Source organism: Pleurodeles waltl, chromosome 6 (assembly GCF_031143425.1).
Source record: "Pleurodeles waltl isolate 20211129_DDA chromosome 6, aPleWal1.hap1.20221129, whole genome shotgun sequence".
NCBI classification, from domain to species: Eukaryota; Metazoa; Chordata; class Amphibia; order Caudata; family Salamandridae; genus Pleurodeles; species Pleurodeles waltl.
The window spans coordinates 252,429,220-252,442,243 of record NC_090445.1 but is presented as its reverse complement, the minus strand read 5'-3'; the positions used below and the strand labels follow the sequence as shown (position 1 = coordinate 252,442,243).

At 46.3% G+C, this 13,024-nt stretch overlaps 1 protein-coding gene across 3 annotated transcripts in view; it reads left to right on the top strand.

The window, feature by feature from the left end:
* CDC27 (cell division cycle 27) overlaps positions 1–13,024 on the top strand; it is a 623,340-nt gene that overhangs the window by 171,209 nt on the left and 439,107 nt on the right. For all 3 annotated transcript variants that reach the window (XM_069238052.1, XM_069238050.1, XM_069238051.1), the window contains exon 6: positions 690–844. In XM_069238052.1, the coding sequence (XP_069094153.1) occupies positions 690–844 (155 nt within the window). The remainder of the gene's footprint in view (positions 1–689; positions 845–13,024) is intronic.

The window sequence follows — 13,024 nt, the reverse complement described above, 5'->3', positions numbered from 1 at the left end:
AAATTTCTAAATAGACGATTCCCAACCCATGGCAATGCAAAAATAGTAGGCGATGAAAGTTCTCCCTGTACTACTGATAACAATGGCTGACCGGTAAGACTAAGTGCACAGGATATGTCTCTTCTGTTAAGTGAGAAAGTGAGTCCATATTCTTTCAGAACTGTCCACCTCATGTTGTAGAATTGCTGTCAGCTTTTCCATACCATACAAATGTTCTTTTGCCACCTCAAGTCCAACGTGAGGGATCGGACGACCACCCCCCACCCCATCCCGGAGCCACTTGTAACCCAGGTACTAACATTATTGGCCTTTTATTTTTTTAAATAGTCTGTCGTCTCCAGCTGAGAGATCCCTGCATATGCTTGAAGTATGAAAGGGTTGGAAAATTCAAAGAAATTAGACAATTCTTGGGCTGTTTTTCTGATTGTATGCAATTCAGCACTATCTATTATAACATGCATAGTTTAATGCATTACCCTCGGCTGTCAAAAACTTCAGCTATCACTTGGCTTTAGGTCAGAAGACCACTAGACTGGGTAAAAGTAGGCTTACTGCACTTGAAGGAGAAATACTGTATTTCTAATACAAAGAGGGAAAGTTCCTGATTTTCTGAATTGCCTGCTTTTTGTATTAAGGAGATTCTACAAAGGGGTATAATGCTAAACACATCATTTTTTTTTCTTTTGTAGGAGAAAAACCAGATCCCGAATATACTTTTAAGCTTACATCTTTACAAAACTTTAGCAGCTGTTTGCCGAACACTTGCACAACGTTTGTAAACAACCATACTGTACCCCACAGACAGTCTGATACAGTATTAATGGAAACGCCACAGGACACAATTGTAAGTTTCATGGAATTTCATTATCACATAATACCAAAGGTCCTATAAACATGGGTTGTGTGTGTGCATTTGTTGATGAATGCCAACGAAACTGTACTGGCCAGTAATAATAGAGTATTTTTTCTAATGTTACAGCTAAACTAAAGCCCTTTTTACTGAGTCTCTTGTGCTACTGGCAATAATGTTGACCATGATTGATTGGTTGCACATGAGGTGATAATATGTTTGTATTGGGTAGAATCCAGCTTCACTCACTGATACTGATTATACACTAGTGATCACGCCTTGATAAACCACAGGATCCTCTCACAGATTGGAACGTCCCACCTTCCAGACTCTGAAACATTTCATGCACAGAGTGATGCTTTTTTGTGGTCTAGGTGCACTTAAGTATCTGTCAATCTGATTTAGCTGTTCTTTGACTTTTCCCAATATGTCGAAGAATAATTCGACCAATGCTGATGCTGTTGAGACCGTTAGTTACTTTAGCAACTTAGTGTTGAATGTTACTGACCTGACTAAAGACAGCACTATTGATTTCCTCTTTGGCTCTTTATAAAGAGGTTTTAATCTTCTCCTGCGTTGTATCGGTCAGATTCACATTCTAAAAATTTTAAGTGGTTTGTTTGGGAACCCTCAATAATCAATTTTACAGTAGTGTGCCAGTCAGCGCTCTAACCCCTTCCCTTGACAGAAGCTATAAACTGCCAGATTTTCTCTGCACGTTCAGTGATGTACGATATTCTGAATCTCTTGTCCATTTGGCTTATCTAAAAAAAAAAAAAAAAATTACACCTCCTAACTTCAGTTCCAACACTTAAAACATAGTTATTTTGCCATCTCTCCACCCCAGTTCCTTGTGACTGGGGTGAATGTTTGCATTGTTAAGCATTCCATCCATCATCTATTCTTTTTGTCACCCCAAGTGGGAAGGGTATGCCCAGACGTGGGTCCCATGCTCACGGCACCACTGGATTCAAGCTAGTCTTGCTGATGAAGGGTGATACCCTGAAACCGATCCCAGGATGCTTGTTTCCGGTCAAGGGAGAACCTGGCCTGGCAGTTCGTGCTGGACTGTTCCCATGGGAAACAAGGTTGAGACTGATTTTCGTATGGCTGGGTCCAAACTGGGGTGGCGTGGTGTAAGAAGTTGGCTCTGTATATACTATCTCAAAGTGTCCAAGGGTTCCCCTTAGAGGTAAGATAGTGGCAAAATTAGATCATTCTAATGTTCTATTTTGTGGTAGTGTGGGCAAGCAGTAGGCTTATCAGAGGGTAGTGTTAAGCATTTGTTGTACACACACAGGCAATAAATGAGGAACACACACTCAAAGACTTAACTCCAGGCCAATAGTTTTTATATAGAAAAATACATTTTCTTAATTTATTTTTAGAACCATAAGTTCAAGATTTGAAGTATATTCATAAAATGCAAGGTACTCCATACAGGTAAGTTAGGAACTTTGAATTAGAGCAATAACATATACAGTTTTTGTTAAAATGGCAATGAGCTATTTTAAAAGTAACAGTTCCTGGGGGAGGTAAGTATTGGTTAGATTGTGAGGTAAGTGAGACATATACAAGTCTCAGTTCCTGGGCATAGGCAGCCCACTGTTGGGAGTTCAAGGCAACCCCAAAGTTACCCCAGGGGGGTTTTGTAGAGCACTGGGGGGGACACAAGTAGGCACACAAAACTCACCCTCAGCGGCACAGGGGCAGCTGGTTGCAGAGCAGGTGTCGGGTTTTGTATTGGTTTAAATGGAGGGATCCGGGGGAGCCGTGCAGGCAGGGCACAGGGGTGACTTCTCGGGCCAGCCACCAACTGGGCTAGGCAGAGGGTCGCCTGGGGGTCACACCTGCACTGAGGTTCAGTTCCTTGTTATCCTGGGGGCTGCGGGTGCAGTGCTTGGACCAGGCGTCGGGTCCCTTGTTACAGGCAGTCGCGGTCAGGGTGAGCCTCTGGATTCTCTCTGCAGGCATTGCTGTGGGGTCCCAGGGGGGTCGTCTCGGGCTACTCACGGGGTAGCAGTCGACTGGGAGTCCTCCCTGTGGTGTTGGTTCTCTGGATCTCAAGCCGGGGGCGTTGGGTGCAGAGGGTGAAGTCTCAGCTTCCGGCAGGAAGACTGAGGTCTTTGAAAGTTGCAGAAAAGCTGGAAGATTGTTGCTGTTTGTTGAGCAGAGCTGCTGCTCACAGGTGTTTCTTGGTCATGGGGTTCAGGGCAGTCCTCTGAGGCTTCAGCTGTCACTGGTCCTTGTTGGATGCGTCGCTGTTGCAGTTTTTCGAGTCAGGACTCCGGCCGGTAGGGCTGAGGCCAAAGCAGTTGTGGTCTCTGCAGGCTTGTAGGTCAGCAGTCCTTCTTCTTAGTTCAGGTTGCAGGAATCTGATTTCCTGAGTTGTTTGGTGCCCCTAAATACTAAATTTAGGGGTGTGTTTAGGCCTGGGAGGGCAGCAGCCAATGGCTACTGTCATGGAGGGTGGCAACACCCTCTGTGCCTCCTCCCGGGGGGGGGGGCACATCCCTAATCCTATTGAGGGAATCCTCCAAACTTAAGATGGAGGATTTCTGAAGGCAGGGGTCACCAACTCAGGACACCTTAGTGGCCATCCTGACTGGTGGGTGACTCCTCCTTGTTATTCTAATTATCTCCCCCAGCCTTGCCGCCAAAGGTGGGGCAGTGGGCGGAGGGGTGGGCATCTCCACCAGCTGGGATGCCCTGTGGCGCTGTAACAAAGGGGGTGAGCCTTTGAGGCTCACCGCCAGGTGTTACAGTTCCTGCAGGGGGAGGTGAGAAGCACCTTACAGGCTTTGTTCCTGGCCACAGAGTGACAAAGGCACTCTCCCCATGTGGCCAGCAACCCGTCTGGTTGTGGCAGGTTGGCAGAAACTGGTCAGCCTAACACTAGAAGTCGGATTGGTATTCAGAGGGCATTGCTAAGATGCCCTCTGGGTTCATGTTACAATAAATTGCACACTGGCATCAGTGTGCATTTATTGTGCTTAGAAGTTTGTTCCCAAACTTCCCAGATTTCAGTGTAGCCATTATGGAACTGTGGAGTTCGTGTTTGACAAACTCCCAGACCATATACTCTTACGGCTATCCTGCATTTACAATGTCTAAGGTTTTGCTTCGAAACTGTAGGGACATAGTGCTCATGCACATATGTCCTCACCTGTGCACTATACCACCCTGCCTTTGGGGCTGTAAAGCCTGCTTGAAGGGTGACTTACCTATGCCACAGGCAGTGTGAGGTTGGCATGGCACTCTGAGGGGAGTGCCATGTTGTCTTAGTCATTTTCATGCCACCAGCACACACAAGCTGTGAAGCTGTGAGGCAGTGTGCATGTGCTGAGTGAGGGGTCCCCAGGGTGGCATAAGACATGCTGCAGCCCTTAGAGACCTTCCCTGGCCACAGAGCCCTTGGTACCAGGGGTACCATTTACAAGGGACTTATCTGTGTGCCAGGGCTGTGTCAATTGTGGAAGCAAAGGTACAGTTTAGGGAAAGAACACTGGGCCTGTGGCCTGTTTAGCAGGGTCCCAGCACACTTTGAATCATAACTTGGCATCAGCAAAAGGCAAAAAGTCAGGGGGTAACCATGCCAAGGAGGCATTTCCTTACACGTGGTGTGCAAAAAAATTGATTAAACAGAGATCTTTGTGACTAGGGGTGAATGTTTGCACTGTTCAGCCTTTTGTCCATCATCTGTTCTTTTTGCTCCACACAGTTAATGGCAGGACAACCAACGAGGATAGCACTGATGAAAAAGCATCTATCGTTGGCCAACATCCATTAGTCTGTACCACAACTATCAACACTCACTACTGTTTTCAGCTACAGCCTACTAGATTACTTCAATATTCTATACTTTTACATTAGCAGACTTGCACCTGTGTTTACTCATCAGGTACCCTCCTGTCAAGAACTGATTTCCTGCTCTGCATCTTTCTGCCCCAGTCCTCCTTGGCATGGTCATTTTTTACAAGTAGAGCTACTTTGTCCTCTCTTGGGTCATAGATCTTAGGCCAATTGGTGGTGTTAAGGCTCTTACCATTTGTCGTTTGAGCAACTCTTAGTTCAGACTTGGGACTTGTGAACCTTTTGCTAACCACAAACATTTGCCTTCTAGTCAAACCATTCTTTCATAAGCTAAGGATTACACTTTGCCTTAAAAATGAGAAAATAAAATTTTTGTGTAAAACGAGAAGGTAACTGTAGGAAGCTGGGTTCTGATTACTGTACCCTCCCACCTTTTTTTGCCTGGTATTTGATGTAGCTTTGACTGAAGTGCACTGGGTTCTGGCTAACCAGGTCTCCAGTGCCAGTGTTCCTTCCCCTAAATAAGACACCTGGTCACTTGATCCCCAAGTGGCCAGACTCTCTAGGACCTTTAAGGCCATAGTAAATGATACCCAGGTGCCTAGATGCTGAAGAGCTGCAACACAGTTTGTGCCACCCTAGGGGACCCAGTCCCAACCTCATACAGACTGCCACTGCTGGCTGCGTGACAAAGGTGCTCCAAAAAGTGGAATTACAACATGGCACGTCCCCTAAACACTGCATGTAATGTATGTAAGTCACCCCTCTAGCAGTCCTTCCAGCCTTAAAGGCAGGGCGCATTATATGACATGTGAGGGCATACCTGTATGAGCAGCAATGTCCCTGCTATGTCATTGTGAATTCTCAGACATAGTAAGTAAACAGGGAAGCTGTTTTAAGTACATGTGCTGGATACCGGTCAATAGGAGTTCCCCAGCTACATGATGGCTTCAGTAAAAGTAGGAATGTTTGGTATCAAACATCGTGTATTAATAGACCCTCACTAATGGATTTATTAATACATGCATCCAAGGGGCATCTTCGAGAAAACCAACCAACTGCTGTTGTGCTGACTGGCATTTTTAGCCAGCATGCCACCCACATGTGAGTTTTTGACCCTCAAGAGTGGGAGCCTTTCCTCTCAGGAGGTCAGGATCAAAAGCCACTCCCCTCTCCTCTGAAATAGTCTCCCAAGGTGACCTTTTGCTGTGGCCTTGAATCCGGCCTCATACTCATCTTAAGTCCTGGAGAACTGTCCCGTAAGTTGCTGCGAACTGTTTAAATGCAGTACATGTTCTTCCCTCTATAGGATAACATTACTTCACCCAAAAATTGCACTGTCAACTTCTGAAAACAGTAAAAATCCTTGTTTCGAAAAGTACTCACCTGATGCCGGTAATCTTGGTATCTAAATTTTTGTAAAACTATGTGTTATTTTTATAAATTTGTGTTGAATTTCTTCGTCTCACTGCGTGTGTACACGCTTTACATGCTTAGCACTACCCTTTAGAAACGCCTAACTGCTCGCCCAAACTACCACAAAAGAGAACATTTCGGGTGTCATTTGTGCCTCTGTGATATCTTTGGGGTTCGCCTGGAATCTTTGCACAGTGTGTCCCTCAATTTGGTCCACTATATAAAGAGACAGCTTCCTACAGTAACTAAATGACAAATCCACACTGCTGAGAAAGGCACTTAGTAGAGCATGTTCAGTTTGAGGTGCTAGAAAGATCCCTCATTTTACAAGAAAAGAGCTATTGGTAATTAGGAGGAAGGCGATGTAGAGATAAAGCTCCTTCAGCTGTGGATTGTATAACAAATGCCAAGATGACCATAAGACTTAATAAATCCACAAACATATATCGCATACGGAACTAGCTGTGTAACATATCCACAACCTGACGAGTTGCTGGCCACATGGGGAGAGTGCCTTTGTCACTGTGTGGCCAGGAACAAAGCCTGTACTGGGTGGAGGTGCTTCTCACCTCCCCCTGCGGGAACTGTAACATCTGACAGTGAGCCTCAAAGGCTCATGCCTTTTGTTACAGCACCCCAGGGCATCCCAGCTAGTGGAGATGCCTGCCCCTCCGGCCACTGCCCCCACTTTTGGCGGCAAGGCTGGAGGAGATAATGAGAAAAACAAGGAGTCATCATCCACCAGTCAGGACTGCCCCTAAGGTGCCCTGAGGTGACCCCCTGCCTTTAGAAATCATCCATCTTGAGAATGGAGGATTCCCCCAATAGGATTAGAGATGTGCCCCCTCCCCTCAGGGAGGAGGCACAAAGAGGGTGTAGCCACCCTCCAGGACAGTAGCCATTGGTTCAAAAAAGGGTACTGTAGTATAGATATACATTAGAAGTATTTTCTAGAGATGATGCAGAAAAAATCTTTCACAAACCTTTTTACAACTTTATATAAGGATGATGCAATGCAGGGCAGTGTAGCCCATAGGCTGCCATTATACAGAGTGAAAATAGAGCTGTGCCTTTAAGAAGAGATAGACTTCCTGTATCCCATCATGCATAGCAAGAGGCACTTGCCTCAGTTCTTTTTTCCGGCTCCTTCTGACAGGACCCTGAAGCATTGAGCTCCACCTATTTATAGGTTTTTTTGACTAAATTTCACACAAATCCTTTGGATTTCATTCTCACTCGACGTCTTTCAACCAGATTGAGTGTTTTCTGTCCTTTTTTGTCAAATTCTGACAGAAATTTAAGGCTTTTTTTCCATCCAACATGCCTTCACTTTTTGATAAGTGCCCTAGTTGTGGCAGGAAAAAGGCTAAAACAGACCCACATCAAGTCTAGATTATTTGCCTGCCGTCTTCTCATAAACCCGATGCCTGCGACATCTGTAAAACCCTCTCCAGGCGCACCGTGCGTGACAGGGAGAAAATTCGCCTTCAGGCCAAAGAGGACAGACGGAGGACACAATCCACAGGCAAGACCACAGAACGAGGGGAAGGTCAGTCTTCCACCAGGGCTCTGACTTCGTCCTCTGGAGCAGCTTCCAAATCTGCTAAAAAAACAACGCAGGTCCCCGACGACGTAGAGAGCATGGACGTCGAGACCAGGAACAGCACAGACATGCTCGCCGTCGAGGAAGAGACATCGCTCGCCGTCAAGAGCGTAATCGTCGACGAGACGGCACAGACATTCGCTGTCGAGGAGTTCTCTGTCGAGGTCACCGTCGACACGACAGGGAAGGTCAACGTCGAGGGAAAGTGCTCGCCGTCGGAGATGATCGACGTCATCCCACTGACGTCGAGGCAGATCGCCGTCGAGGGGCTCCCAACGGCGTGAGGAATCAATTTCGAGAAGTACACGTCGACGTCTAGAAGCTTGCCAACGTCAAGAAGTCATTCAAAGAGACCAAGGAGAGTTTACACCACTTTTGAGTCTTCGGCTTCTCTGATTCTATTGCCACCTTCTCCTCAGCCTTCTCCTTTACCACCGACACCTCTGGCACCTGCAGCTCCTCCTCCGATACCACCTTCTGACGCGGCCCCTGTGACTCCTGCAGGATCCACCAGACATTCGTGTCATTCCTCGAGATGTTCCTCTGCGTCTAGACACCGTCATCGGCATGACTCGGATCACAGGTCTCCTCGCTCCCACCGTAGGCACTCCTCTTCATCCACAAGAGATTACTCTCCGACGTTATCTGACTCCCCGTCTCCGAGAGTTTCGCCTATCGATGATGTGGATACTTTTCAGGAGGTATTAATTCGCGGTGCTACCAAGCTTAATATCCCCCTGGCAGTACCCACTCCAACAACCTCGATCATATTTGAGACATTACACCAGCGATCTTCGGCTAGGCCATTACTACCGTGGGTCCCAGGGTTACTTGAACCGGTAATGGACATTTTTCTTACACCGTCCACAACCAAGACTGCACCTTCCAGACTCAAAGAGATACCGTCCTCCTGAGCAGGACCCTTTATTTCTGAGGGCGGATCCAGTGCCCGATTCGGTGGTAATCATGGCTGCCAAAAAGCTGCATTCAACGTCTCCTTCGTCCTCCTCTCCACCAGACAAGGAGAGTAGAAAGATTGATGCCGCAGGCCGCAAAGTTTGCTCATCTGCCATCACCATGAAAGCGGCTAGTGCCACTGCCCTTTTGGGTAGATATGATCCCGCCCTTTGGGATTCTATGCTACAATTTGCCGATCACCTTCCCAAAGACAAAAGGGAGGATTTCTTTGAAATTGTAAAGGAAGGCGCCATGGTCTCCAACCAGGTTATTAGCGCAGCTGCAGATTCCTCCATTTTATCTGCTCATGGTTATTGTCATGGCGTATCCTTAAGAAGACATTCCTGGCTACGCCTTACTTCACTCAAGCAAGAAGCGCAACAGAGAATACAGAACCTTACTTTTTCAGGTTCTACTTTGTTTGTTTGTGTCTCATGCAGACGATGAGATGTCTAGGATGAAGACTGAACTAGACACTCTTAAGGCAGTGGGCATCGAGAAGCCAAGAGAACAGCAGAAAACTTTCCGTCCCTACCACCGTAGATTTTTCTCTCAAAGGCTTCAAACTCCGCAATGGGTGCACCAGAGAACGTTTTCGACCCAACGAAAACAAACAAGGGGTCGCTCCACACCACAGACCGCCCAAGGAGGACGTCCAACATCAGCGTCAAAACCCCGAATCCTTACTTCCCCCTCTTCCGTTACCCACTCCGGTAGGGGGAAATATTTTGCATTACCCAGAAGAATGGCAACGCATAACATCAGACGTCTGGGTTTTGAATATTGTGCAGAATGGCTATTGTCTCAGGTTCATAAACCCTCCGCCTTCTATTCCACCCAAGCCGGTAAAATACCACCTCGACGCTCTCAAAGTAGAGGTCAGAACCCTATTACAAAAGAAGGCGATAGAACCTGTTCCAATAAACCAGCAAGGAAAAGGAATCTACTCAAGGTACTTCCTGGTACCATAAAAAGACAAGCGCGAGTTCCGACTCATCCTCGATCTAAGAATAGCCAACAAATGGATTTGCAAGGAAAAATTCAGAACGCTATCCTTACACCAAATCTATCCTCAACTTCCTCAAGGCGATTGGCTCTGTTCAGTAGATCTCAGCGATGCTTACTTCCACATTCCTGTGGTCAAAAAACATTGGAAGTTCTTAAGATTTCTCGTCGGACAAAGCCATTACCAATATACAGTGCTAACCTTCGGCCTCAAGTCAGCACCCATGACATTTTCCAAATGCATGGCGGTGGTGGCAGCCCATTTAAGGAAACATCGGATCTTCGTCTATCCCTACCTAGACGATTGGCTCATAGAAGCATCTACATCCCGAGAGGCCCAACGGCATTTCAATTGGACCTACCAACTATTCCAGAAACTGGGCCTTCAGGTCAGTCTCTCCAAGTCCACGACATCACTTGTACAGAGGTTGCACTACTTAGGCGCCATCATCACCACCACTCAAGCAAAGATGTTTCCTTCGGAGGAGCGACGTTTATCAATCCTCCAGGAGTGCCAGCTACTCGAGAAAGTCCCTCAGTCCATTGCAAGGACGGTATCCTCTCTCCTGGGGTCGATGGCGTCTTGCATCTATCTCACTCCCAACGCTCGCCTCCATATGAGACCTTTACAGGAGTGCCTGGAAAACCAATAGAATCAATTAGTAGGCAATTGGGAGGACAGCATCCTTCTTTCTCCTCATGCCATTCAATCCCTCAAGTGGTGGTGTTCTCCGAGAAAAATTCTGAAAGGGATGCCATTTCACCAACAGCCTCCCACTCAGACCATAGTCACGGATGCATCGTTGCTCGGATGGGGTGCACATATGGATCACCTACAGATTCAAGGCTCCTGGTCGCAGAAGGAGAGATTATATCACATCAATCTCCTAGAGCTACGTGCAGTCCATCTTGCGCTCAAGGCCTTCCTCCCCGCATTGACTGCGAATACTCTGCTTCTCCAAACAGACAACATGGCCACCATGTATTACTTGAACAAGCAAGGGGGCACCAGATCCAGAACTCTGTCTACAGAGGCCCAAACAATTTGGCACTGGCTTCTAGCCAGGAACTTAACAATAATAGCAACTCACCTTCCGGGCATACAGAATGTCCAAGCGGATGCCCTCAGCCGAGCAATAGACGAAAACCACGAGTGGGTTCTACACGCCGACGTCGTCCACTCCATCTTTTCCATGTGGGTAGTACCCCTTCTATAGATTTATTCGCAACGACTTCGCCTCCAGGTACTACCATCCAGGGACATTGGGGAATGCCCTATGGATAGACTGGTCAGAAAAAGTTATTTACGCCTTTCCACTGCTTCCCCTGATCCCGACTGTCCTCCTCAAGATGTCCCACTCCAACACCAAGATGATTCTCATCGCTCCAGAGTGGCCATGCCAGTGGTGGTTCCTGGACGTTCTTCACCGATCACTCCGTCCACATATCAGACTGCCATGCCGCCCGGACCTTCTCACGAAGTTTCGAGGCCAGATGAGACATCCCAACCTCTCGTCTTTGAATTTGGCAGCATGGCTCCTGACCTAGTACAGTATGGTCCCCTTAATCTTCCTCAGGACTGCATGGAGATTCTAAGGGAGGCAAAATGGCCTTCCACAAGAACAGCATATGCCTTCAAGTGGAAAAGGTTCTGCATATTGTGTTCGGACAAGAACTTTGACCCTACGACATGCGGAGAAGAAGCTATTCTTCCATACCTATTACACCTAGCAAAGTCTGGCTTACAGTTTTCATCCATCAGGGTACACCTTGCAGCTCTGACAGCAAAAAGGAAAAGTCCTTCACAAACCTCTTTCTTTAAAATTCCAGTCATTAAAGATTTCCTAGAAGGTTTAAAAAAGGGGTTTCCTCCTACTAGATGTCCATCTCCTCCATGGGAGCTTAATATAGTCCTTTCACGTCTGATGCTACACCCCTTTGAACCCATACACAAGGCATCCCTCCAACATCTTACTTGGAAAACTGCCTTTCTTGTAGCAATCACTTCAGCTCGCAGGGTTAGTGAGATCAAGGCCTTTTGCGCTCAAGAACCATATACAGTTTTCCATTCCTCTAAAGTGGTAATGAGAACACATCTTAAGTTCCTACCTAAAGTCATTTCAGACTTTCATGTAAACCAGACCATTTCCTTACCGACTTTCTTCCAAAATCCATCTACTCCTGCTGAGAGAACACTACATTCTCTCGGTGTAAAGAAGGTTTTAAAATTTTATTTAGATAGAACTAAATCCTTGCGCAAGTCACAACAGCTGTTTATTAACTATGGCCCAGTTCGAACAGGCCTGGCCACCTCCAAACAATCCTTATCCAGGTGGATTGTCTCATGCTTTGTTACCAGTTAGCCAATAAATCCCTTGACGGCAGACCTAAATCCCATTCCACTAGGGGCAAAGCAGCCCCTGCTGCTTTAATGAGAAACATTCCGTTAGCAGATATCTGCAAAGCGGCTACATGGAGATCTGTCCACACCTTTACTAAGCATTACTCTCTTGATTCGGATGCTAGGACAGATGCTCAAGTAGGACAGGCTTCTCTTAATAATCTCTTTGCGTGATTTATTATTTCTTTATTGTTCTGTCTACTCCACCGCTGTCATGGGGGATGGGCTTGCTAATCTATTCAGTGCTTATGACTATACATGGAAATCCCCTACGAGAGAAGGAATAGTTTCTTACCTGTAACTCCAGTTCTCTCGTAGGGGTATTTCCATGATAGTCATAAGCAACCCTCCCTCCTCCCCGGTGGAGTTGACATGATAATAATTATAATAATAATATTCATAATGAATGATATTTTCAGACTCCTTCACGTCAGCTAGCAAGCCTACAAAAAGAACTGAGGCAACTGCCTCTTGCTATGCATGATGGGATACAAGAGGTCTATCTCTTCTTAAAGGCACAACTCTATTTTCACTCTGTATAATGGCAGCCTATGGGCTGCATTGCTTCATCCTTATATAAAGTGGTAAAAAGGTTTGTGAAAGATTGTTTCTGCATCATCTCTAGAATATACATGTTTCTAATGTATATCTATACTACAATACCCTTTTTTCAACCAAAAAGGATGAACAATTTGGCCTTTGTAGCCTTTCCTCTAGGCTGCACAGTGACATTAAGTGACTTTGTGGCCTTCCTCAAGAAAGGCGAACATCTACACTTAAGAAGACATTTCAGAACAGTGCTCCGGGGTCCCCGCAGGCGTGCAAAACTATTCAGTGCTTATGACTATCATGGAAATACCCCTACGAGAGAACTGGAGTTACAGGTAAGAAACTATTCCTTACTTAACTCCCCCAGGAACTTTTGCTTTTTGCACTGTGTCCACTTTTGAAATAGCTTATTGCCATTTTAACTAAAACT